Raw genomic sequence first — 27,067 nt, 5'->3', positions numbered from 1 at the left:
GGCATCTGGTACTGACCAGAGAAGGCCAGTCTATGTGGATAGAGGTGGAGGGCACACCGAAACATAGAAACAGAATGAGACTGCTGGATGTATGTGAGAGACACTCAGAGACATGGGCAAAGAGCCTCACATGGTGCAGTAGAGGAGGTCAAAGACAACCTTTGTCCTCTTCACAACATCACCATTTGCCCTCCCTAATGAGACACAATTAGAAGAAGGGCCTTATCTCAGATTGACCTTTATCTACTTCATTACTGATTGCTTGTAAGCCTCTTTGAGCTGGGGAAATAGTGGGCTGCAAAATGCAATGACAGCTCATATCTTGTTTTCAGACTTCCAGATTCCACAAGAAAAACAAAGACTTCTGTGGGTTTTCACTGAAAGCAAAAAAGAAAAATGGCTAGATTACTGTTACTATTTTGGCCATGAATGGGACTTTTTTTCTGCCTTTAGCCTGAAATAAAACAAATAGAGGACAAGTGAGTGACAAGTGAGTGGTGGGGTGGGGAATGGTGTGGAACACAGTTCTCTGAGAAACGCCCAGGAATAAATAGTTACTATCAAGGAGAAGTCAGGGCAGGCATCGAATCAATTGCTGTGTCTATAAAGGAACTAAGGTGAAGACATGTTTGGCTAGCCTGCATGTCTCCAGTGCCTAGCACATCACTTGACACAAGGCACACCAGACACACACACACACACACACACACACACACACCAGTTCTTTTGCTTCCAACTCTTTAACATGTCTCAAATCCATCTGCTTTTCTCCATGCCCATTGTTGTCATCCCAGTTCAGGCACCATAATCCCTAACCTGGGCCCATGCAGGAGCTCCCTAACTGCCTGCCTCCCTCTTATCTTGCCTCCTCCTCTAATATGGTCTGGACAGCAGCCAGGATGATCTGTCTAGAACCCAAATATGACTATATCACACCCCTACTTAGAGCCCTTCAGTGGCTTCCCACAGCCATCAGAACAAAACTGGACATGTGCTTCTCTCTATTACCCAATGTTTTAGTCCGTTTTTTGTTGCTGTAACATAATATCACAGACTGGGTAATTTATGAAGAAAAACGTTTATTTAACTCTTGGTTCTGAAGGCTGGGAAGTCCAAGAGCATGGCACTGGCAACTGGTGAGGGCATTTTTGCTGCATCATAACATAGTGGAATGGCATCATATGGCAAGAGGACAAAAATATGCCAGCTCAAGTCTGTCTTCCTCTTCTTATAAAGCCACCAGTCCCATCATGGGGACCCCACCCTTATGATTGACTTTATCTAATCCTAATTATCTTTCAAACAGAGAAATGCAAATCAAAACCACAATGAGATATCATCTCACCCCAGTTAGAATGCCTATTATCAAAATGACAAAAAAAAAAATGCTGGTGAGTTGCAGAGAAAGGAAAATGTAAATTAGTACAGCCATTATGGAAAACAATATGGAGTTTCCTCAAAAAAATAAAAATAGAACTATTTTATGATCCAGAAAAGTAAAAGAAATCAGTTTGTCAAAGAGATAGCTACACTATTTGCAACAGCTAAGACATGAACTCAACCTAAGTGTCTATCGACAGATGAATGGATAAAGAAAATGTGGTACATATACACTATGGAATACTAATTAGCAACAAAAAAGAACAAAATTCTGTCATTTGTGGCAACATAAATGAGCTTGGAGGACAACGTATTAATCCATCCTTACACTGCTGTAAAGAAATACCTGAGACTGGGTAATTTATAAAGAAAAGAGGTTTCATTGGCTCACAGTTTCGCAGGCTGTACAAGAAGCATTATTCTGGCATCTGCTCGGCTTCTAAGGGGGCCTCAGGAAACTTACAATCATGGCCAAGGTGAAGGGGAGCTGGCACCTCACATGGCCAGAGCAGGAGGAAGAGAGAGAGAAGGGGAAGGTGCTACACACTTTTAAACAACCCTGTCTCATGAGAACTCACTATACAGTACCAAGCAGGGATGGTACTAAATCAGTCATAAGAATTTCACCCCTATGATCCAGTCACTTTCCATCAGGACCCATTTCCAACACTGGGGATTACAACTGAACATGAGATTTTGGCAGAAACACAGATCCAAACCATATCAGATACTATGTTAAGTGAAATAAGCCAGGCACAGAAAGATAAATACCACATGTTCTCACTAATATATGGAAGTTAAAAAAGTTGATCTCATAAAAGTAGAAAGTAGAATAGTGGCTACTAGAGGTTGGGAAGATGGATAGGGATAGCCAGAGGTTGCTTAATGGATACAAAAATACCACTAAATAGGAAGACTAAGTTCTAGTGTTCTATAGCATTATAGAGTGATGAACAACAATTTGTTATATATTTTCAACTAGCTGCAAGAGTGGATTTTAAATGTTCTTAACACAAAGAAATGATAAATGTTTGAGGTGATGGATATGGTCCCACCTCCAAATGCCATCAACATGTGAATTTGAGGATTAAGTTTCCAATACATGGTATTTGGGGGACACGTTCAAACCAGAGCACCTGATATATTAGTCTGCTAGGGCAGCCATACAAAATACTACAGACTGAATGGCTTAAATGACAGAAATGTATTTTCTCATATTTCTTCAGGCTAGAAATCTAAGAGCAAGGTGTTGGTGAGTTTAGTTTCTTCTGAGGTGTCTCTCTTTGGCTTGCAAGTGGCTGCTTTCTAGCTCTGTCCTCATATAGTCATCCCCCTGTGTGTAAGCATTCCTGGTATCTCTTCCTCAATGGAGAGACACCAGTCCTATTGGATTAGATCCCCACCCTTATGATCTCATTTAATCTAAACTATCTCTTTGAAGGCTCTATCTACAAATACAGTCACACTGGGGGTTAGGGCTTCAACATATGAAGTTGGAGAGGACACAATTTAGTCCATAACACCTGGCCTCATCACTCAGGTCTCCCTCACACCCAGCCTATTATTAGTCTTACTGAATTAGTTTTAGTAACCTGGATAGGCCATGCTGTCTTTAACCTCTGGACTTTCACCCATGCTTTTCCCAGTACCCAGATTTTCCTCAACTCTGATGCCCCTCCCCGCTCAACTTCCACCCCATTCTTCTCCTACTGTTCATTTCAGACTTTACTTAGGTACCACCTTCTCTGGGAATATCTTGCCTCCTGACTCCTAGTCCAGGTGAAGTGCTATCTTACCCTCTCTGTTGCCTTCTTTTCATAACATGGAGAGTAATTGCCTAATGGTTCCTCTAAAGACTCTACTATACCACAAATCATTTGAGGACAGACACTGTGTCATAGTCAATTTTGAGCCCCAAAAGCTTAGCACAAGGCTTAACCCAGAGAAAGGCACTCGACAAACACTCAGTGAAAGAAAAACACAACCCATTTCTTTGCTGAAAAGGGGAACCTATGGAGTGAACCAGGTCAAGCTAAGTAAGCAGTGTGCTACACCCCAGGATTCTAAATCAACAGCTGATGAACTGTACCTGAGTGTTCCACAAGGTGGATGCTAGGTCTGTGCTAATAGCAGGTCCTGTTGCAAAAGGTTGCTCATTGAGTAAAATCTGGCTTCTCCAGCATTCTGTCATCCAGAAACCTATATGACCTTGCTCTCCTATAATCTACAGCACAGTGAAAGAGATTTGAGTCATCATAGCTACCAGAATTCCTACAGCAATGATCCTCAGAATCACCTTGGCAAAACACAGATGTTTGGTTCCCCACCTCCAGGGTTTCTGATTCAATAGCTCTAGGGTGGGACCTGAGAATTTGCATTTCTCACAAGTTCCCAGATAATACTGTTGCTGCTGGTCCAGAGAACACACTTTGAAAATTCTAAATGATCCTTCTGAAATTATTGGAAAAAATTACATTATATTGTAAATGGCATAAATGATAAGTATGTTTGCCAGAACATGTGATTAACCATCCCCCCACCACCCTCCACTTTCCCCAACATCACCAATGTTGCTAAAATTCATAAGACAGGGGAAACAATACACCAAATTTTTTTTTTCTTTTTTCAAGGTAAAACTGCCTATGGAAAGATATGGTAACCTAACGGTATGTGTTCTGTTCTTTTCACAGGTGCGATTAGAGTGGCCAACAGACCTTGCAGTCAATCCTATGGACAATTCATTGTATGTCTTGGATAACAACATTGTGTTGCAAATTTCTGAGAATAGGCGCGTGCGGATCATTGCAGGACGCCCCATTCACTGCCAGGTGCCAGGCATTGATCATTTCCTGGTCAGCAAGGTAGCAATTCACTCCACTCTAGAGTCAGCGAGGGCCATCAGTGTCTCCCACAGTGGGCTGCTCTTCATAGCTGAAACAGACGAGAGGAAAGTAAACCGCATTCAGCAAGTAACCACCAATGGGGAGATCTCCATCATCGCTGGTGCCCCCACTGACTGTGACTGCAAAATTGATCCAAACTGTGACTGTTTTTCAGGTATGACCTTTTTAGCAATTCACCAGCTCCCCCTCTCTGTTTTGAAAAGAAAAACGTGCCCCAGCAAAGTCAAAAGAAAAGGAAAGTGTTACTTGTAAACATTGGTATGAGCTAGTGGAGAAAGCAATGGATTAGGAGTCAGATCACCTAATTGTTCTCACAACTGACTCACTGAGTGACCCTAGGAAAGCTGCAAGATCTCTTCATGACTCATTTTCTTAATTTGTTTAATAAAGATGGCATTGTCTCAGTTATATCACCTTGCTCTTCTGAGGATAAACTAGTATAATAAAAATGTTGATACTCTTAAAAAGTTGAGACTACTATACAAATGAAAGATCATGATATTATTAAATATCTGTACTTTAGAGAAAGGAAAACTAGCTAAAACCCACATTTTCTGGTTTAGCTGAGGAAAAAATTACTTCCCCATAAGTGGTTGGTTTTCAGATTAAAAGCATGTGCTATTTGAGACTCAAAGAGACTAAGAACAGGCTGCCTTTGGGATAGGTGCACAAAGTTAAATCTGACAATGGAGAGTTCTCAGGACATTGGTCTGCTAGATACATTGCTTTTTAAAAATCTAAGACTTTCTCCATAACCCATAGTGAAGTTTTCTTCTATTCAAAATTGGGAAAAAAAAAAAAAGACCCTTCTCCCCAAAACATGTAGTGGATATCTCAGATGGCAAACAGTCCTCTTAATGTCAATAGATACAATTATTGCTTGGATATGGAAATCCCTCCCTCCATTCTACATGCAGTACTATTAAACTGCTCATCCAGGCCCAAATGGTTCTCTTAACCTTTGCCTTTCCTTAGGCCAGAGAAGTCAGGAGTGAGCAATTTGGTCGACATGACTTTTGATCAGTATTTCCAATGTTTTCTTGGACAATTAGTTTTATAGATATTTTGCTAATTGGTATCTTTCAGTCAAAGCAAATCTAATGTTTATTCCAGATATCAAATTTGATGTTCTGAATCACTGTTGCACTTATAGACTTAGTGTACTTTGACAGTGTGACAATGGGAATTAACAGAAGAAAGGGCATCTAGGCACGGTAGGACTGGAAAGTCCTGAAACAGATCCTGAAAGCCTTGACAGGCATAACTCTCACAGATTTCCGGCCAAATTTTACGTGGCTATCATTATTTGCAGTTCCTGTATCTTACAATGCAATAGATTCTGAACAGCAGGATTGAGGATTTCACAAAATTGTTGTAACTGAGATAATTACATCTTACTGTTCATCTGCAGTGGTACTGACTCAAGAATTACAGTCTTTTGAGTAATAGGCTCATATCTTTCAGGGAGGGAATACAGAGAATGTTGGTTCACTGACTGTTTCCTTTAAAATGATTCTTGATGCACAGAGCTTTCTGTCTGTGGTATGTTCATGTAAATGCTTATGACGCCAATTGTTAAAATCAGAGCCTTTCTCCCACAGGTGATGGTGGCTATGCGAAAGATGCAAAGATGAAAGCCCCTTCCTCCTTAGCAGTGTCGCCTGATGGTACCCTCTATGTGGCAGACCTGGGAAATGTTCGAATTCGTACCATCAGCAGGAACCAAGCCCACCTGAATGACATGAACCTTTATGAGATTGCTTCACCTGCTGATCAGGAACTGTACCAGTTCACTGTAAATGGAACCCACCTACACACCCTGAACTTGATAACAAGGGACTATGTTTATAACTTCACCTACAATTCTGAAGGTGACTTGGGTGCAATTACCAGCAGCAATGGCAATTCAGTGCACATTCGCCGTGATGCAGGTGGAATGCCCCTATGGCTTGTGGTGCCTGGCGGGCAAGTATACTGGCTGACTATAAGCAGCAATGGAGTCCTGAAAAGAGTCTCAGCCCAAGGCTATAACCTGGCCTTGATGACCTATCCAGGAAACACAGGGCTTCTGGCTACCAAAAGTAACGAAAATGGATGGACAACCGTTTATGAGTAAGTTTCTAATTCTCAACATGGGCTTTGTTAGGTTTTTATTTGAAATTGTAATATACTGGGAAAATGCCTTAGTAATTGCTGGGTGTTGCATGTTGTTTTCTCCTAACAACCACCATAAAAAAATGAAAAGTCAAGGAGAAAATTTTACCTAATTCCTAGAATTCAGACCGATTTTTCCAGAGCAGTTTGCAGAGCATAATAATAAAAACACAGACTGCATGAAGGAAGACTCAAGTGTGGCACTGTAGGAGACAGGAATGAGGTAGAAATACAAGTACTCAAGAAATTTACAGCATCCCAGGGAAGACAAGGTACAATTTCATTTAAATAACAAAACTAGAGTATAGTTCTAAAGCAGCAAAGAAGCAGTGTGACTTAACAAGTATTTATTGAGCCCTGTGGGGTTTAATGAATGAATAAATGAATGTGTGCCCAGCCCAGCCCAACTCAGTGTAAGTTGCTGTGGGAGGTAAGAGAGAAATTCAAATATAAGAAGTGGACCCTGGAAAGCAAGGGAAGAATTATATGGGGCAAATGCTGAATAGGAGAGGCTCCATTCCATTGGCTGCTTCTGTAAAATGAAGAGCCAAATGCTCTGTATGGGATTGGGCTTCCTCAGGGTCCCTGCACAAGTTGAATAATCCAGCACATTTTGGCATTTACAGACTGGAACTGTGATAACTTTGTTTAATGGGGAACTAACACAAAGCATGTCTGACAGCAAGCTACTAGGAGGTGCTGTAACATGGAAATAGAGACCATTGTCCTTGCCTTTTAAGGCATGGATGACCTTGTTTGCAAGTCAGCCCATCTAGAAAGCTGGTCTGCTGGCACTCAGGAAGCATTTTCCCCACAAAAGGAATTGCTGAGTTTTTAACCAGTATACTGAGTGAGCTAATCCGTGGAATCTGAATTCAGAGTCTGGAATGGCATCAAAGTTGAAGAATGTGAGAAGTGGAGATGTTAAAGTATAAGGGGTTCCAAGTGTGACTATTTTGGGAGGATATAGAGAATATGTCCAGTCCCATGAAAGCCTCTTGAAGAAAGGGAAAAAACAATTGGCCTTCAAGTTTTGGATCATTTTTCAAAGAAATGCCATCTGTACAAAAGGCCAGACAGCTATTTTACTTTCACTTAGAAAAATGTATTCAGTTGTTTCTGTTGCAAGTCTTCCTCTATTTTTTGAAAGTAATTCTCTTACATCTTAATAAAAGTAATAAAAGCTACAGTTAGCTAAAGATTTACTAAGTGCCAGGTACTGGGCTAGGTAATTTACATATGTGACTTTATTTGATCCCCATAATAACAACATGGGATAGGTGCCCCTAAGTATGCCCACTTTATGGATGAGAAAACTGAGGGACAAGATAGTTAACTTGTCCTGATTCACATAGATACCCAGAATTCAACCACCAAGAGCCTGTGTTTTCAAATACACTACCCTTAGAAAAGATAAAATTTCTAATGAGAAGTTTTAACGTCTTTTTTAAAAACTCAAGCCAGATCACACTGCGGCTGAAATTAGGCAAACAACTATTTCGAAAGCTAATGGTGGAATTCAGTTCCCCAGCAAGAAATGGCTGAAGTATTAACTAGTTTTCAAAAGAACCAGTTCAACCATTCATGTGTTTATTCAACAAATACATGAGCACCTACTATATACCATACAATGTTATAGGTGCTGCAGATACAGGTATGAACAAAACAGACAAAAATCCCTACTTTTATGGAACTTATATTGTACTGGAGGAAGATGAGGAAGATGTATACAACTTCAAATGATGATAAGTTCTATGGAGAAAAATCTAGTAGAGTAAGGGAGATCAAGTGGGTGGAGCAGAAGATGTTTTTATTTCAGATTGGGTCAACAGGAAAGGCCTCACCAAGAAGGTGACTTTTGCATAAAGATCTGTAGGAGATGACAGTAAGCCATACGAATATCTGGAGGGGTGGGGAGTGGTATGAGGGGTATTCCAGGCAAAGGGAAGAGTAAGTATAAATGCCCTGCAGCAGGAGCAAGCCTGACACATTCAAGGAAGAGTAAGGCAGCCATTGTGATGGACATGGAATGAGTAAGGATAATGAGGACATGAAATCAATTAAGTAACCAGAACTACTTCATGTAGGGCCTTGTAGGCCACTGTAAAGACTTTGAATTTTACTCTAAGAAGTGGAGCCACTGGAGAATTTTGAGTAAAGAAGTGATATAAGCTGACTTTCATTTTTTAAAAATCACTCAGTATTAAAAATGAACTGTGTAGTGGAAACAGGGGAACCTAACTGGGAAGCAGGAGGAACTATTGCAATAATGCAGGCAAAAAAGGATGACTTGGACCAGGGAGTTGGGCCAGTAAGAGGTGCTAAAATTCTGAATATATTTTGACAGTAGAGCTATCAGGAATTACAGAAAGATTGAGTATTGAGTGCAGGAGAAAGAGGGGTCGGAGATACCTCCAAAGTTTTTGATCTGAGCAACTGGTTTTCATTTACCAAGAGGGGAAGACTATACAAGGAACACATTATACTGGAAGATTGTGAGGTGGAAGATTGGGAATTCAGTTTTGAATATGATCAATTTAGTTAGGCATCTAAGTGTAAATATCAGGTAGACAATTGGATATATGAGTCTGGGAATGAGGAGAGAGGGTGGAGAGTGATATTTGAGATGTACTAGTGTTTAGATTGTATTTAAAACCATGAGATGGGATGAGATCTCTCCATGAAAGTGAGTATAGACAATGAAGTAAAGAGATCTGAAGACTGATCATGAAGCACTCCATGTTTAGAAGTGAAGATATGGGCCGGGTGCGGTGGCTCATGTCTGTAATCCCTACATACACTTTGGGAGGCCGAGGCGGGTGGATCACCTGAGGTCAGGAGTTCGAGACTAACCTGGCCAACATGATGAAACCCCATCCCTACTAAAAATACAAAAAATTAGCTGGGTGTGGTAGCTGGTACCTGTAATCCAAGCTACTCAGGAGGCCTGAGGCAGAAGAATCACTCGAACCTGGGAGGTGGAGGTTGCAGTGAGCTGAGATCGCGCCACTGCACTCCAGTCTGGGCAACAAAAGCGAAACTCTGTTTCAAAAAAAAAAAAAAAAAGAATTGAGGATATGAAGAAGAACCAACAAAAGACACTGAGAAGGAAAGGCCAGTAAAGTGGAAAGAAAACTAGGAGAGTGGGATGTCTTGGAAGCCAACTGTGTTAATCTGTTTGTGCTACTATAACAAAATACCTTATACTGGGTAATTAATAAAGAACAGAAATTTATTTTTCACAGTTCTGGAAGTTGAGAAGTTCAAGGTCAAGGTGCCAGCAGAGTCAGTGTCTGGTGAGGGCTACTCTCTGCTTCCAAAATGGCACTGCCTACTGAGTCCTTGTATGACAGAAGGTGGAGAACGAAAAGGGACCTAGCTGGTTCTCTCCAGTTCTTTTGTAAGATTGCTAATTGCATTCATGAAGGTAGAGAAAACATAACATGATCTAATCACCCCTAAAGGCCTCACCTCTTAGTACTATCACATTGGCAATTAAGTCTCAATATTTGATTTGGGGGGGACAAATTCTGACCATAGCACCAAATAAAACAGGTGATTCCAGGAGGAAAGAGTCATCAGCTGTTCCAAATACTCCTGATAAGTTAGATGAGGACTTATAATTGATCATTTGATTTAGCACTGTGAAGAGCAGGCACTGTGACACATGGGGTACCAAAGCCTGAGTAGAATATTCTCTTAAGAGAGAATGGATACACAAATGCTCATAGCCACATTATTTATAATAGCTGAGAAATATAAATAACTCAAATGCCTATCAAGTGGTGAGCAGACAAACAAAATGTGATATAACCATGTCATGAAATAGTATTCAGCCATAAAAAGAAATGAAGTTCTGATACATGCTACAACATGGATGAACCTCAAAAACATTATGTTCAGTGAAATAATCCAGAAACAAAGGACCCTTCTGATTCCATTTATATGAGATGTCTAGAAGAGGCAAATCCATAAAGACAGAAAATATAGAAAATGTGTTTGATTGTAGATATTGCTATTTTTTAAAAGACTGAATGGTATCCTATGGTATAAAGAAGCCGTAATTTAAATATTGCCCAATTGTTGAATATTTTTCTTATCTCCATTTTTTCCATCATAATAAATACTTTAATAAATGCCCCTGAGCATGCAAAAAAAAGACAGAAAATAGATTAGTAGTTGCCAAGAGCTGGGGAGAAGAATGAATGGGGGGTGACTGTTAATTCATATGGGGTTTATTTTGGGGGTGATAGAAATGTTCTAGAAGTGGTGGTGATGGTTGCACAACATTGCAAATGTACTGAAAGTCACTGCATTGTACAATTTAAAAAGGTGATTTTTATGGTGTGAGAATTATATCTCAATAATAATAATATAGAATGACTAGGAGGAGAGAGGTTGAGACAGTGAGTAAAGAACTCTTTTGAGGAGTTTTGCTGTAAAGAGGAGCAGAGAAATTAGAGCTGGAGGAGAAACAGTAAACAGAACAGTTATTTAAGTGAGAGAAATAGCAGCATATTTGTATACTGATAAAAATGATCTAATATAGAGGGGGAAATTGATGATGCTGAAGAGAGAAGATAATTTTGTTGTCATATCAGTTTGTGTGCCTGTTTTCCACTGGCATCAAATTGATGCAGGCACTGTGTGGCAGGCAAGATTCTCATGGTGAATGGGGCCCAGGCCTGTAACCAGGATTTGGCCAATAGTGAGTGAAAAGGTATCAACTAACATCATTGTTGAGTAGCCAATCTCGAGCCACTAAGTTATGAGAAACACAGACATCCACATGGGAGTAGTCATGAAATTTTATGGCCACCCACATATACACCATGGAATACTATGCAGCCATAAAAAAGGATGAGTTCATGTCCTTTGTAGGGACATGGATGAAGCTGGAAACCATCATTCTCAGCACACTATCACAAGGACAAAAAACCAAACACTGCATGTTCTCACTCATAGGTAGGAATTGAACAATGAGAACACCTGGACACAGGAAGCGGAACATCACACACCGGGGCCTGTCGTGGGGTGGGGGGAGGGGGGAGGGATAGCATTAGGAGATATACCTAATGTAAATGACGAGTTAATGGGTGCAGCACACCAACATGGCACATGTATACATATATAACAAGCCTGCACGTTGTGCACATGTACCCTAGAACTTAAAGTATAATAATAAAAAATTTATGGCCACAAAGAGACATTAGATGTCATTTTACAAATGAAGAAACTGAGACCCAGAATAGGGAAGTAACTTGCCCATTCGTATGCTAGTTGGCTTATCCAGAGTCAGGTCCTTGACCTTCTATTCCAGTGTTCTTTCCACTGCTGCCACACTGCCTTCCAGAAAAAGGAGGATCATGTGGGCTTACGAGAGTGACCATACAAAATCTAGAGAGCTAGAAAGTTTCCCTCAAGTAGCAGGAAAAGAGGAATAGGGTAGCACCAGGAGATGAAAAGGGAGGCTGAATAACCATTTGTTCTTTCTCCCACCTTCTTAACTCCAGTCAGAATTATATTGAAACCCTCTTGGTCAAATAGCATCTGTTGAAAGGAGAAGGTACCTCTTCTCCTGACGCAGTCAATTCTGGTGTTGAACAGCAGTCCTTAACAAAACACAGCTCCTGTCCCTTCTTGCCTGTAAACAGAAATGAGCAACTTTCCAGCCTTCATAATGTGACTAATTCTTCCTACAGTCTTGATACAATATCTGACTTTTTTCACTTTTGTCCTCTAGTGCTTTGGCTAGTTCTGAGCACCTTTCAAGTTTTCTCTTGTCCTTCTGAAGTTGGAGAACACAGCATTTGACCTACTCTTCTAGTCAGGGTCAGAGCAGTGCTAAGGTCGGTAGAAGGTTGCCATACCACTGATACCAGGCCCTCCTAAAAGAACTCGAGTAATTCCCTGAGGTAAAAGGGAGGCTTCTTTGTGTGGACAAGGGGACAAATTGTTTGCAAAGGTGGAAATAGAAATTCTGTTCTGAGATGAGCACGAGAGAAACAGAAGTGAAATTTGGCAGGATGGAAGACTGCAGTGTAAAGGTAGCCCAGTCAGTAATCCATTCAACTTTCTATTATCTGCAGCGATCACGAGGAAAAATGACATAGATGACCCTGAACAGTGGATAATCCAAATGGGATTTTAAAATGCATCTTGTGTAGTGGTAGTGCATGGACTTTTATTTTGTAGTGTGATGTTGTTTATATAGTTCACTGATTTTCATAATTCCATTTGACTTGGACCAGGATCAGAATTGCACACCCCAAGTGTTAGTATTTGATGCATCACTGCCCATGAGTGTCCCAAGTGTCAGGGGGAAAAGCTGACCACAGAGAAACAGCTAACAAGGAATTGATTGTCAAGGCAGGAATACTGGCCCGAGGCGGCACGGGTGGGCTTCTAATTGTAATAACCCTGCAGCAGCTGAGATCTGAGGGAAGGACCTAGCAACTCACACAGCAGACAAGCCATTCTCCACAAGGCTGCAAGAGTAGCCAGGTTGCCCTTGTTTGTTTCCCTGGCAAAGGATTCTGCTCCACTAAACTGAAAAGGTCCCAGACTAAGGCCAAAGCATCAGTCATGTCACTGCTGCTGGTCCATTCTGAGTTGACAGTTCCTCAGGCCCCTTGCCCTTTGTGGGAAGCCCTCCCACTCAAAGGAGACTCTCCATTTACATGATCTCTTGCTCCTTGGTCTTCTGCATTCTCTGTTTCCAGAATTTATTAACACATTCTCTCCTCCCATCAAGAAAACAAAAAACCACAACAACAACAAAAATGCCACCCACTGACAAGTTGGAGAAGCCTTCATAATATCTCTGGGTACCTTTTAGACTGTTTTACAAATGACCAGTTTTATCATGGATGGCTAATGACAGATTCCCCCTTCTCCCTTATAAGATCAGAAGGGGTAGGGGGCAAGGTAAACAAGCCATGTCTCTGGGTGAGATATTTGCCTGGGGATAGGATGTGATTCCCATGCAGAAATGCTTATGTAATGATCAGTCATTCCAAACACATGTGATGTTTCCAATGCCTTCCAGAATCCCAGAGTAGAAAAGGAACTAAGGCATTGTATAGTTCAGCCCCATGCCTCCAGGCAGGGGAATGATTTCAATTAAACAAGAACATAGAAATGTTGACTATTCCTTCAGATCTTTAGAAATAGAGACTTGACACCCTTGCTCAGTCACCTCTCCTTGTGCTTTATGCCCTTAATAAGGATCAAGAGTGGGTAAAACAGAATTATCGTGGGTATTTCTGGGAAGAACTGAAATAAAGATGGAGAGTGAACAGAAGTAACAAAGGCTGGTAGGGAAGTTTAGCTGACCTCCATAGCACATCTATGTAACCTGAGTGTGCCCTCCCAGAAGCACTATCGATGGTTCTGTCTGTTCTATAACCACATTGGCTCTCATATCCACCCACATCCTTTTTTTCACTAGCAGCATCCTAATTATACTCATTCAACAAGTACATGGAGTGAGAATCTACTCTGTTCCAGACACAGAGAATATAAAAATGAATGAGACACTGTGTCCTCCCTCTAAAGATGTGAGAATTGTACAGACTAGCGGGGAAGACAAATCCCAATGATAGGCAATCACAATATATTTAACGAAGGCAACAGACCACCATCTTCTCTTGTATGAAGTGAGGCTGCAGCCTCCTAACAGTTCTCCCTGCTCCTTGTCTCCCCTTCCAAGACTCATTGCCACCAAAACACTGTTTGGATCATCCTTTTATCCCCTTGAAAAACTGTCTATGCTTCTTTGTTGTCTAAGCCTTATCTCTCACTACCCTCCTAGAGGAACCTTGTGCTCCAGCAATGCTGGTCCTCCAGTAGACATCCCATCAGTCAGCGTGCCTTTCTTCATACCTCTATTTGGAATGCCTTCCTCCCCTCCCCAATCTCTACCTACCTTCTAGGATTCAAACACCACCTGCTTCTGCTCTTCCTCCTCCTGTTCTGCTCAGCCCAGCTGGAAATGACCTCTGCCTCTTCTGAGATTCTACAGTTTCTTCTTTACAGAAATACATGGCAATATTCTGGCATTAGAGTTATTTGTGTGGATATCTTATCTGCCCTACTAGACTGTGAATTTCATTCAGCACTGTATCCCTGGTCCCTAGCACAAGACTCTGATATTTACTGAATGAAGGACAAATGAAGATAGAAGGGCATTATGGACTTGGAACTGAATCATAGGAAGCCAAAGGAATTTATTGGTGAGGAAAGGGGAATCTCATATTTCCTAAAGAATTCTTATTAGGTTGGTCAGCTTTCTGACATGAAAGTGTAAAGAGGGTCTGACTCTTTCATATTTCCTTTAAAAGAATAAGTAATGAATTTATCTTCTATTATCTGCAATATTTTTTAAAAGCAAAGATGTAGGAGCCTCTAGTTTTATTCTCAACAGTTTAACTCTGGCTTAAATTGTCCTCAAAGGAAAGGGCAAGCTATCCCTTACAAGAAAATACCAGACCAAATATATTTTTAATCATGTGTAAATATCATCTCTCCAACTAAACTATATGCTTCTCAAGGACAAGAATGGATTCTGAATTTTCTTTATAAATGCACTGGGGTGCACATGTGTGCACATGCACACACACACACACTCAAGTGCACATGCACACAGCCTATGACAGTGCTGAGGAAAAGGGTGAGTGTACTCAATACTTAACTGGCTGAGTGTACTCAATACTTAACTGGCTGGTGCCCTCTGGGACCATCACAGTGGAACTCTGTAAAATCAGGACAGCAAGGGACAATTTGATATCAAATCTCCTCTTACCAAACCCACTTCTGATGACTATGAAGGCAACTGTCATTTCCTGATGGCACAATTCACCAGCTATAATTTGCAGCCTGGTTAGGTGAGTGCTCTGCCCTGCAGGCAGAGAGGATGGGTTTGCTCCCATGCTGTGGCCTGAGGGGATCAGTTGGAGCAGATCGGCTTGTACTCTCTGCACCAAAGGATGAAGGCACCAAAGGGAAACACACAGCAGAAGAGATTTTGATTAAACTTGTTTCTTCGACATTCAGTCTGGAAAGATGCATTCCCCTGTGATGACGGAAAAAAACTCAAGTAAGCTATAGGAAATCAAAGTCTCCCCCTATTTCTTATCCACTTTGAGCAATCTTTCCAAAGTTGTAGGAATTACCCACTGATGTGTACATCTGCCTATTGTTCTTCCTTTGGAAATGACCCAACAGAAGAGAGGTGGGATCTATATGTTTTGATCCAAAGCCATATTGAGCATCAGAGACACCACCCTGTAGATACCATCAAATGTGATTGCTTTAACTGTGACTAGCAGAATTGGGGTATGTGAGTGTGTTGGAGTTGGGGTGCTCTGTTTATCATGGAGTTACAGTCAAATGTACACATTCATTGGCCTCTCTGGCCACAGAAAGGAAATGAGGCAATATAACTTTCCAGCTACCCAACAACTGGACAGGCCCATGGGAAATATTCCCAAAACCATTGCCTCCTTCACCAGAAAACACACACACGTACGCACACACACACAAACACACATACACATACACGAAGCAGTCTCCCAGCTAAATCTATCTGGGTAATTACAGCCTTATCTAGGAATCTTTAGCTTGCCTCTCTGAATATACTACTGTCAATATTGGAAGTAGGAATGGGTACAAAATATGTAGGAATATGCCTGTGCTCTTGGAAATAAACTTTAAAATGTTTAGGACAAAGAACACCAGTAACTTAGCTGAAAAGGTGTTTGGGTGGGTGGACTAGGAAATCAGATTTAGCCACAGGTCACTGCAAAAGTTCATTGGGAATTCTGACCCTTGTACCACTATGCATGGATACCATGCTCAATTGGTATCTGATCTTGTTATCTTGCTCTGATGAGTGGATGCAACCACTGATCTTACCTTTATATGAGATCTTCCCTTAAAACAAGGGGCTGTGTAACTGAAGGAAACTGCCCCCAAGTTGCAAAGTCCATGTGGAACCTGCATCCACAGCATCTAAGATCAGCTTTCCTAGAAGAATGATAAAGAGTGAGCTTGCCAAGGGTTGAGGAATCCCTTTAGAAATCAGGAAAGGGAAACCAATGAGGCAAAGTTGCTGGTGCCTCATGTGAAACAGAGAGGAAGTGCCTGCATAATCCAGGTTGTTGGGGCCACAGTTCCCCTGATAAGAAAGGCATGCAGCAGCTTCCCTCTGTCTACTGCCTGCAAACTCCTGCCTCCTCTACCTTGGGAGAATAATGTCTGGACATTGGGCTGGGTGCGGTGGCTCACGCCTGTAATACCAGCACTTTGGGAGGCTGAGGCAGGGGGATCACATGAGGCCAGGAGTTCAATACCAGTCTGGCCAATATGGCGAAAACACGTCTCTACTAAAAATACAAAAATTAGCCAGATGTGGTGGTACTTGTTTGTAATCCCAGCTACTCGGGGAGGCTAGGGCTTGAGAATTGCTTGAACCCGGGAGGCGGAGGTTGCAGTGAGCCGAGATCACGCCACTGCACTCCAGCCTGGGTGACAGAGCAAGACTGTCTCAAAAAAAAAATTAATTTTTTTTTTTAAAAGGCTGGATATTATTGTTTTCCTCCCCTGGAAGGAAGACCAAACAGACAAAGTTGGGGCTAAAGTGGGTATTTGAGCCTTCCCATGCTCTGTTCTTGCCAGCAGCCTGCTTCTCGTAGCCACAGAGCCCCACAGCAGGCAGAACATGGGCAGTCTTTGCAGAGGGAAGGATTTTGCTATTAACCCCAGAAACAAACAGCACTCTTCAGTCTTTCTTTGATAATGAATCCTTAGCTGCATAGTAGCAATGTGCCAACCATTTTGGCTGAAATCCATTTAAACAAAGGAGACACCCAATTTTAAGGCTTGGCATATCTGTGATGTCAATAACCTACTTGATTCATTCTATTCACATATGTGACTGTTTTAACTGATAGTGTATACGTGTGTGCACACACACACGCCCATGTATATGCAGAACTGAACTTTAGGTGGCATTATGTATAGGCTCAAGTTCAAGTCTGTCCTATAAAATACAGTCCAACCACTTTTCCCAAGCCTTCCAAAGGCTGGTATAGTTATTAAAATTTGAGCAACTACCCAGGCTGAGTTCTTTAGAATATAATGGATTAATACTGAATTACTATGCCACTTTGTGTACTTGTTGGGGGAGGGAGTAGTACAGCTAGTCTCTACCATTGTGTCCAGGCTGAATCCTGCTCATTTTGGGTAAAAAGAATATAATTGTTTAACATTTTAAAAGGCAAATAAAAGTGCTTAAATATTTTGTAATTTGGAACTTGAAAAGAAAACAGTAATGGGTTTCCAAGTGCATGTCTTTACTTTTAATGAAGTGTTTATTTTTCATGGTTCTACTGGCAATAAAAGAACAGCTCCACATCAAAAGCCTTCAGGGAAGCAGTTTTCATTTGGAGGACAGTGAGATTGCCAATAATTCTGATTTTTTTTTTGGAAAAGTAAACTCCCTAGACTATATTTCTAGATATAGGTTATAGCCTATTATCCCTTTTTTGTCTCTTACTCATGTAGACAAATTACAAAACATTATGTACTATACTCTAAAAAGATTTTTAAAATTTAAGTGACATCAAGATCAGGGGGCTCCAGAATGTTTTAATGAACATGTTTCCATTATCCTCTGTGCCTGTTCATTTTGTTGGAAGAATGATTCATTCATTTCAAATTTGGCAACTTAAACAGCAGCAAATTATAATTTTCCCATCATAACGCAAAGTCAGTATATTGGCTTCTCAGCCTTTGAGGGCCCGTTTGTACCTTCTTTTGCTTTGACAACAGCACCCTCTGCTGGGCTTTGTAATCCATCACATCTAATGGGATCGACCCAAATTGCAAACGGAGGCCTCCCTGCAACATTGCACACAGCAGGACATGATTCATAAATCAGTGTTCCACCCTGGTGATTCATTACCAGATATATTTTTTCTGTAAAACAGCACAGCTCAAGGAAGTCATCAAGAATTCAGAAGCTGCAAAAAAATACCTTCGTTTGATTAATCATCTCTCTGACCTTTTTCTTCTTATTGAACAAGGTTAATAATACTTGTTATCACTCAAAGTTAAACAGTATTAGCTGCCAAGTGATTTTTATTTTGCAAAGGCCTGTTATCACTGCCGAGAGGCTTCAAAGCTGGGATTGGTTACATTCCTCAGGTATGACCCCGAGGGACATCTGACCAACGCAACGTTTCCCACTGGAGAGGTCAGCAGCTTCCACAGTGACCTGGAGAAGCTGACAAAAGTGGAGCTAGATACTTCCAACCGCGAAAATGTCCTCATGTCAACCAACTTGACGGCAACTAGTACCATATATATTTTAAAACAAGGTAAGATTGTTTCCAATGATATCTGTCTATAACAGCCCCTATCTCAACATCCACCCTGAAACCTGTGTACACCATTCGTAAACAGAATACACCTCTAGCTGAGAAGATGTACTCTTCCCATTTTCCAGCTATGGAAGTTGAAACACAGACAAAATTCACACCTTTTACAAGTTCTCATATCAACTTTGGGCCCATCTCTGTAGGAGTCATGAAGTTCAATCCCTGCCAAGTCTGCTCTGCTATCAACTCATTTCCCAACACCCAGCTGTTTGCAAAGCTCTTTCAGGGTCTGGCTAGGTTATATTAAATAACTGGAGCCTGGGCTCCAGCTGAGCTTAGCATTCTAGATCAATGCCAACATGGGTGAAGAAAAAGGAAAATCTTAGGATACAGACCAAGCAAGAATATAAGTGAAATGAGAGAATTAAAAACTCATTCTATTTGAAGACAGAAAAGTAAGGAAGAACAGAAGAAGAAAGGAAGGAAGGGAGATAGGATTTGGAAGGAATGTCTTAGAAGCTAGAGAAGGGCACAAAGAGAAATTTCTTTCTCTCTGCCCTGTCATTAAGTCCTCATTCTGTTGTTAGGTGGTGAGGCCAGACACTCTAAGAGGAATAGTCCCAACTTTTGTTAGTGGTATTTTGTGGAGTAAGCAACTGTGATGGTGGCCCCAGGTGGTAAGGTGCTAAGCTGAACTTCATACTCTTCTCATTCTAGCTCCCAGCATGTCAAACTGAGGAGGCTGATCCAACAAGTCAGTGAGGGAGGGAATTCTTTAAAAATGAAAAAAGAAAGAAAAAACAAAAACAGCCTGCAGTGTTAGACAAGAGTCTTTTATCCAAGAAACAGATACTCCAGCTGTGAAAATAACAAGACACAAATGGATAGGGAACACGTTTGCCTGTCAGAGCGGTAGTCTAGCCCAGAAGGCAGTTAAGACCACAGCACCCCACCTGCTTATCCCTTCCCAAACATGCCTCCTAAAACTAAACCTGTCTCTTTTCTGCTTCCTGCTCTTCCCTTCCTTCCCCCTCTTCCTCCTTTGCTCTTCTGTCTACAGAAAATACTCAGAGTACCTATCGGGTGAGTCCAGATGGTTCCCTGCGTGTCACTTTTGCCAGCGGAATGGAGATCAACCTCAGCTCAGAGCCCCACATCCTGGCAGGGGCAGTCAACCCTACCCTGGGCAAATGCAACATCTCATTGCCCGGAGAGCACAGTGCAAACCTCATCGAGTGGCGGCAGAGGAAGGAGCAAAACAAAGGCAACGTTTCAGCTTTTGAAAGGAGGCTGAGGGTAAGGCTTGACTTTATACAAGATATAGAACTTTTATAGTTTTTTTTTAACTGCAGAGCCTCCCTAAACTGAAGTCCCATTTCTCCAAAGCTTTTCTAGGTGACTGACTGGCTTATATGATATACTAATTCAAAAGAGGGTGCTAATGGCCGATAATGGTTCAGTATCCTTAAATGAGTATTCTAATAGGAGCTTTCTTTGTCATTAGCCAGCTAAAGTGCTCTAATAGTAGCAATTTCAGGCACCAAGAAAGTCTGGCTGAAGAAATGTGTTTAGTCAAAGGAGGCCCTCCAGCACCCCTCCCAGCATGCCCTGGAGATGCTTATCAGGCTCACTGAGTTGACCGAGGTCCCTGCTTTTCAGGTAGCTCTTTGGAAATACCTCGCAGGTACACACAAAAGGATGTGAGACAAAAGGCAACATTTGGGCAAAGGCAAGTTAAAAGGAAAAATCAGTGAATTATAGCATTGCCATGAATACATATCCAGGGCCAGAGGGATAAAGGACTGGTACTGAGATTGGGCTGAGGTTCTCAGAGTTGCCTTGAGGAAGTTATAGATTAGGGAGTTTTAAAGTCCTTACCAAGCACAGTTCACCAGAGTTAACCAAGAGACCTCAGTCAGCTTTTCTGCAGCACACAAAGCCTACAATCGCCATAGCACTCTGTCTACCTGTCTCCTCTTGAACATTAACCAGTGTTAGGATGATGTGGCCAACTTTCTACATGTAGTAACATTCAATATCTGCCCTAGAGCAACTGCCAGCCTGTGGGAAATAATCACTCACTATTGAGGCCAGATCTGTTTTCAGCACCTGTGTCACGCCTGACATACCGGGAAGGTTTATGGTATATATAAAGTTTCGGTGCCGCAAAAGGAATAGCACTCGAATATAAAATTTTCTTTTTAATTCTCAGCAAGGCAAGTTACTTCTATAGAAGGGTGCCCCCTTACAGATGGAGCAATTGTGAGCACACACTTGGACAAGGGAGGGGAAGGGGTTCTTATCCCTGACGCACGTGCTGCTGTGTCATTCCCCTATTGACTAGGGTTAGACCACACAGACTAAACTAATTCCGATTGGATAATTTAAAGAGAATGACGGGGTGAGTGTTTTGGGAGGAGTCAGGGCAGAGCAGGTAGCAGGTAATGTGAATGAATTAGGGTGGAGCAGGTGATCGGAATGAGTTAGAGTGGAGCAGGTAATCGGAATGAGACGGTGGAGTAGGTAATTGAAAAAGGTTGCTTTAGGAGGAAGTTATGTTTAAAAGTAGAAGGCAAAGAATTGAACATACTGACATATTCATTCTTTGAAAAGAAATTTAGAACTTATATCTAACATTTACATTTTCTTTGCTCACAGTAAAAATTTGGTAACCTTAAGGTTGTGGAAGTACAACCACCAAACAACCACCCAATTCCAGAGACAGGCAGTCAAACCAGTCATATGGCTTGATATGAACAAAATAATTTACAGCAGTGCTCACTTTTCTTTTTCCTTTTCTTTTCTTTTTTTTTTTTTTTTTTTTTTTTTTTTTTTTTTTTTTTTTTTTTTGATACGGAGTCTAGCTCTGTCTCCCAGGCTGGAGTGCAGTGGCGCAATCTTGGCTCACTGCAAGCTCCACCTCCCAGGTTTACACCATTCTCCTGCCTCAGCCTCCCGAGTAGCTGGGACTACAGGCGCCTGCCATCACGCCCAGCTAATTTCTTTTTGTATTTTTAGTAGAGACTGGGTTTCACCATGTTAGCCAGGATGGTCTCGATCTCCTGACCTCATGATCCACCCACCTTGGCCTCCCAAAGTGCTGGGATTACAGGCATGAACCACCGCGCCCGGCCAGTGCTCACTTTTCAATCAGTTCTATTGGTGATACACAGTCACAGACTTTAGTGGGTGGTTATTTTTGTTTGGTTTTGTTTGTTTGTTTGTAAAAGCTACTGAAGTTTTTTATGTGCACAAGTCAATTTTTATGTTTCGATTCTATTGACAAGTTTCTAATGGAATGTTTGCCAGATATGCCACTGAATGGAGAAGTGAAACCAATCCAAATAGTCAAACCTCTGCGTGGGTAGCAGTAAAGATTTCTATCGGAATTCTTTGAGAAATAGGACCTCCTGGGTAGAACCCTGGATGGGGAAGTTAGAGAATCTGGCCTTGATACCCTATTTTACAAATGGTTTAAGAAATGCCTTCAATTTTTTTTCACCTGCAAAATAAAAGTGTACTACTAGAGAAAGTAAGAATTATTTACATGTGGCTTATCGACCTCACGGACTCATCACAGAAAAATTGTATTGAATACGTGATTTCTTAGTGCCTCTCCCAGCTTATAGCCTCAATAAAACTTTCTGAACCAAATCATATACTATGTGACTTTGGGATTTTTCATTCTTTAGGATAACTCATCCTGTATTATGTGACCTTGGAAGTTTCCATTTTCTAGAACAACCCATCCTGTTTTCTGTCCTCCATATGCACAGATAATGGAGAGAAAATATAAACTGTAATTTACACCCCATATCCCAAATTGTTCTTAATCCTGAGAAGCTAATGGTCATAAAACATTTGGGAACTCATTAGTGTTAAGAAGTAAAGTGTTTAGTTAGTACTAATTATAATGTGACCCATTTCCGATCCTGTGGCAGAGTTGAGCAGATTTGTGGACTGGATTATAAGGGCAACAAATTCAAGGCCTTCTTCTCTCTATCACTTCTAGGCTACTCCCTGAGGTCCTGTGACTGAAAAACAAGGCCCCTTATTGGTCAGGTGGTGTTACCATGCATGCCCCTAGAAGTCTAATAACAATAACAATCATTTACGTATGTTTCATGCCTCAGAGTGAACAGAATGGTTTCATAGCCAGGATTTTATTTGATCACCACAGCCGTCAACTGTTACTTTCAATTTACAGATAAGGAGACCAAGGCCCAGATAGGTTAAGTGATTTGCCCAAAGTCAACCAGCTATTAAGGATCAGAGCCAGGGCTGAAATGCAGGTCCTCACCTAGCATGGCACTCTTTCTACTGCATCACACTGTGCTGCCTTGTTCCTTAAAATAATTAATCTATAAATCATTGCCTCACTCAGTGGAGCTACCTTGGAAGGGCCTGACTCCTCATTTCAATGCTGACAAAAAGAGACAAATAATCGACTCTAATGTACTGGCAAGTGTGGGAGGCACAGGACAACTGGCTGGCTTCCAGGCAGGAAAAGCATGAAGCAGGCAAAAAGAAGAAGGAGGTTGCTTAACTGGTTAATTTTTACCTGCTCTCCCCATTCCTAGTGATTTTTTGTTTACGCTGGTGCCTTGATTTCCCCAGATTTGGCATTTCTAATTTAATGAAATGAATATGCTCCCAAAAGGGACATGTGAATCCAATTTTGACAAAGTAAATTCTCTTTCCCCACTGATGTTATTATTTCCGAGATGGTGTTCCTTCATTTCTGGTAGCTTTTCAAGGGACAAGCTAATGACAATTTTCTCTCTTCCTGGACCAAAATATGCAATGACCCATTTGTAAGCATACAAAGAATAAGCTTCTCTGATGCTCTCAAGTTCCTCAATGCCTTGGACTGAATCATTTATTTCTTCTAGTGAAGCTGTCATTTCAGAGTGAGGGCAGGTGGAACTATCAGAGCTGTTGAGACAGAATTTCCAGTCATACAACATAGAAACCCCTTCTGTACTGTGGGAAATGGGGCTCCCTTTTGAAAACCCACACAAAAGTGTGATTGTAATTTGCAAGTGTGCAAGCCATAAAGCATTAATTGTTCAAGGACAAAATGACAGGTTCATTTAAAGGCCCATTTGGTAAGATGATAGATGTCAAATGTTCCCAAAAGCTGCTGATCACACCTCCCCCAGACCTTTTAGCTGGAAAGAAAAAAAAAGTCAGAAAAGGATAGACCTATCTTTGGAGAATAATCAGTGATTTTTTTTTTCATACAAAGTCAGGATCCCTTTCAAGGTGAGGGAGGCAAACTCTTGGGAAACATGATACCCTGCTCAGCCTGAGCAGGCAAGGGATTTGTTACCTCTGAGCCATCCTTCACCAGCTCCATTAAGTGAAATAGGTCACATTAACATCCTGAAATTTCATTTATTTAAAAAATCCATTTCCCCCCAACCTGAGTTGTGTTTGACTCATCTTCCTTCCTTGCAAAGCACTTTTGCATCTAGTCAGTGTATCTGCTCATCTGCTGCATCAATCTGTCCCCATAAATACATTTTCCTGGACAATAGAGAAATTAGAGTGCAGATAACAATAGAGGCAATTGTAAAAGAATTGGACATTCACCAAAAGCATACTGGTTTAGGAACTACATCCAGTTTGTACCTTGCTATGTCCGTGGATAATAATGCTGTCATATGAGATTTATCCCAGCTTTGGATCCCAGAGCTGTTTATAAGATTTTGTAGACTGAGCTGTAAGGTTATAGCAAAATCCCTGAACTGCAGCCTCCTTTATTAAAAGAAAAATAATGGAGGGGGCTTAGTACTTTATGACAAAAATTATAAAATCAAGTAGGATTATTATGTGTTTACAAGTGAAATGAAGCAAGGACTTATCTAAAACTCTCACAATTTACTTTTTCCTCTACTCAAAGATAACTGAGAATAGGATAGGTTGGTTTTTAAATGAAACATATGTGTTCAGATGTGAGCTGAGAAGGAGAAACAAGCTCAGTTGAACACAGGGTCTCAGGCTGATAAATGATGGGGAATTGGTGGGGGCAGCCAAGAAGGCTCTGGCCTCTCCCTCTATTCTCAGAAATTGCCTTGGTCCTCAGCTACAGGGTGCTCAGAGTTGGATTTTCATTCACTTAACACTATTTTAACTTCCTTCTCCTCAGGTTTGGTGGAAGCATTTATTTTGTGAAAATTTAGATAGGGAGCCTGACTGGAGATAGATTAATCAGATTCATCTATTTAAAAATATATCTGCAGTTTTCAGTCAAGTAACAGTGCTTTTCCCCCTAAGGAGCCCCCTGGAGACAGGAGATTTCCCATGTCAAGGCTACTGGGCAGTATTGATTTTTGGGGTCCAGGAATTCTTGGGGCTTCCAAATCATAGAACCTGCTATATTTGGTTGTGTTTTTCTTTTTGTTTTTGTTTTTCATCTCCCAGACTGGAATGCAGTGGTACGATCTTGGCTCACTGCAGCCTCTAACTCCTGGGCTCGAGCGAATCTCCCACCTCAGTCTCCTGAGTAGCTGGGACTCCAGGTGCATGGCACCATGCTAGGCTAATTTTTGGGGTTTTTTGTTTGTCTGTTTGTTTGTTTTTGTTTTTTGTGTGTTTTTTGTTTTTGTTTGTTTTTTATTTTTGTGTGTTTTTTTGTTTTTGTTTTTGTTTTGTTTTGTTTTGTTTTTTGTGAAGACGGGGTCTTGCCATGTTGCCCAGACTGTTCTTGAACTCCTGTACTCAAGCTATCCGCCCACCTCAGCCTCCTAAAGTGCTGGGACTTCAGGCATGAGTCACCGCACCTGGCCTATTTTTGTTAACCTCGGATCAACCTTACTAAGATAACTAGAAAGAAAGAATTATTTCATATACCATTTCACCTATATATGAGCATTAATGATGTGGTATAAAAAATTTAAATATCTGTTGTATGGTTACACAGATGAATTGGTCAACAGCAAAGTATTCAAGCAAGGGCAAATTAGCTTAGAGAGAAAAAGGCCCAAGGTAAATAACATAGCCAAAGTTGAGTGAGAAAAATGAGTATGATTTTGAGGAAGAACTGGTATGCCCATAATTTTGCACTTTTCTCATCTATAAAAAGAGGGACATGGATGGTGCAATCTATTATTAGTGGTAGTATTAACCATAACAACAGCAATTAGCGTTCCTTGAAGCCTTACCATGTATACTGCCACATATTAACTCATTTACTGTTTATAACACCTTATCAGATGGGTTTATCATTATCATTCCCATTTTACAGATGAAGAAACTGAGGCACAGAGAGGTCACACAGCTAGTAAGCAGAGATCACAGGATTTGAACTCAGGCAGTCTGGCTCAAAAGACCATTTCCTAAGATCCTTTCTGGTGATAAGGTTCTATATGTTGGCAAAGTAAAGGGAGTGTCTTGGTAGTTAAAAAATTACATTATTGAATCAAATTCTTCAAAAGAATTAGAAACAACTAGTCGTATGTGATTGTAAGTTACAGTGGGTAGTTGGGTAAGAGTGAACAGAAGGGTTCCTTCTAACTCAAGCAGTTTTGTATCAAACATTATGATGATGTCATGTAAACTTTTCTTTTCTAGAAATCTACCATTATGTAAACAAACAATTGAAAATCCTGCATAAATGTCATACAATGATTCTTGTTAAATATGAAATAATTTTTAAAGAATAAAATGTCTAGAGAAATTATACATTTATTCCATCTATTTTAAAAAGTAAGTTTAGTCATCTTTCAAAAAGAAAGAAAAAAATGGGAATTCCAGGTGAAATATTAGAGGCTGATGCTAATACTGAATATATGCCCTGTTCATTGGTAGACATCTCTGTGAAATAAAAGTAGGCTTAAGTAAGCTTTTGATTGTCTACCAAGAGATACCAATAAAAAAAAATCTGTGGAATTAATGTAGTGATTGATCTCTAAAAATCAAATACGAATTACCTTAAAACTAGTGAGAGTAAAGTAGCATGTGGTACTTTTTAAGATCAACTGTGACTTTTCTTTTTTTTTTTTTTTTTTTTTTTTTTTTTTTGAGACAGAGTCTTACTCTGTCGACCAGGCTGGAGTGCCGTGGTGCAATCTAGACTCACAGCAAGTTCCGCCTCTCGGGTTCGTGCCATTCTCCTGCCTCAGCCTCCCGAGTAGCTGGGACTTCAGGCGCCCGCCACCATGCCTGGCTAATTTTTTGTATTTTTGGTAGAGATAGGGTTTCACCACATTAGCCAGGATGATCTCGATCTCCTGACCTTGTGATCCA

At 40.9% G+C, this 27,067-nt stretch overlaps 1 protein-coding gene across 1 annotated transcript in view; it reads left to right on the top strand.

Annotated features, from left to right (window-relative positions):
* Positions 1-27,067, top strand: part of TENM1 (teneurin transmembrane protein 1) — a 498,746-nt gene that overhangs the window by 450,757 nt on the left and 20,922 nt on the right. The window contains exons 22-25 of the mRNA XM_050776593.1: positions 4,071-4,437; positions 5,885-6,395; positions 18,645-18,817; positions 19,878-20,113. Of these exons, the coding sequence (XP_050632550.1) occupies positions 4,071-4,437; positions 5,885-6,395; positions 18,645-18,817; positions 19,878-20,113 (1,287 nt within the window). The remainder of the gene's footprint in view (positions 1-4,070; positions 4,438-5,884; positions 6,396-18,644; positions 18,818-19,877; positions 20,114-27,067) is intronic.

Source organism: Macaca thibetana, chromosome X (genome assembly GCF_024542745.1).
Source record: "Macaca thibetana thibetana isolate TM-01 chromosome X, ASM2454274v1, whole genome shotgun sequence".
NCBI classification, from domain to species: domain Eukaryota; kingdom Metazoa; phylum Chordata; class Mammalia; order Primates; family Cercopithecidae; genus Macaca; species Macaca thibetana.
This window is presented reverse-complemented; position numbering and strand designations above follow the sequence as displayed.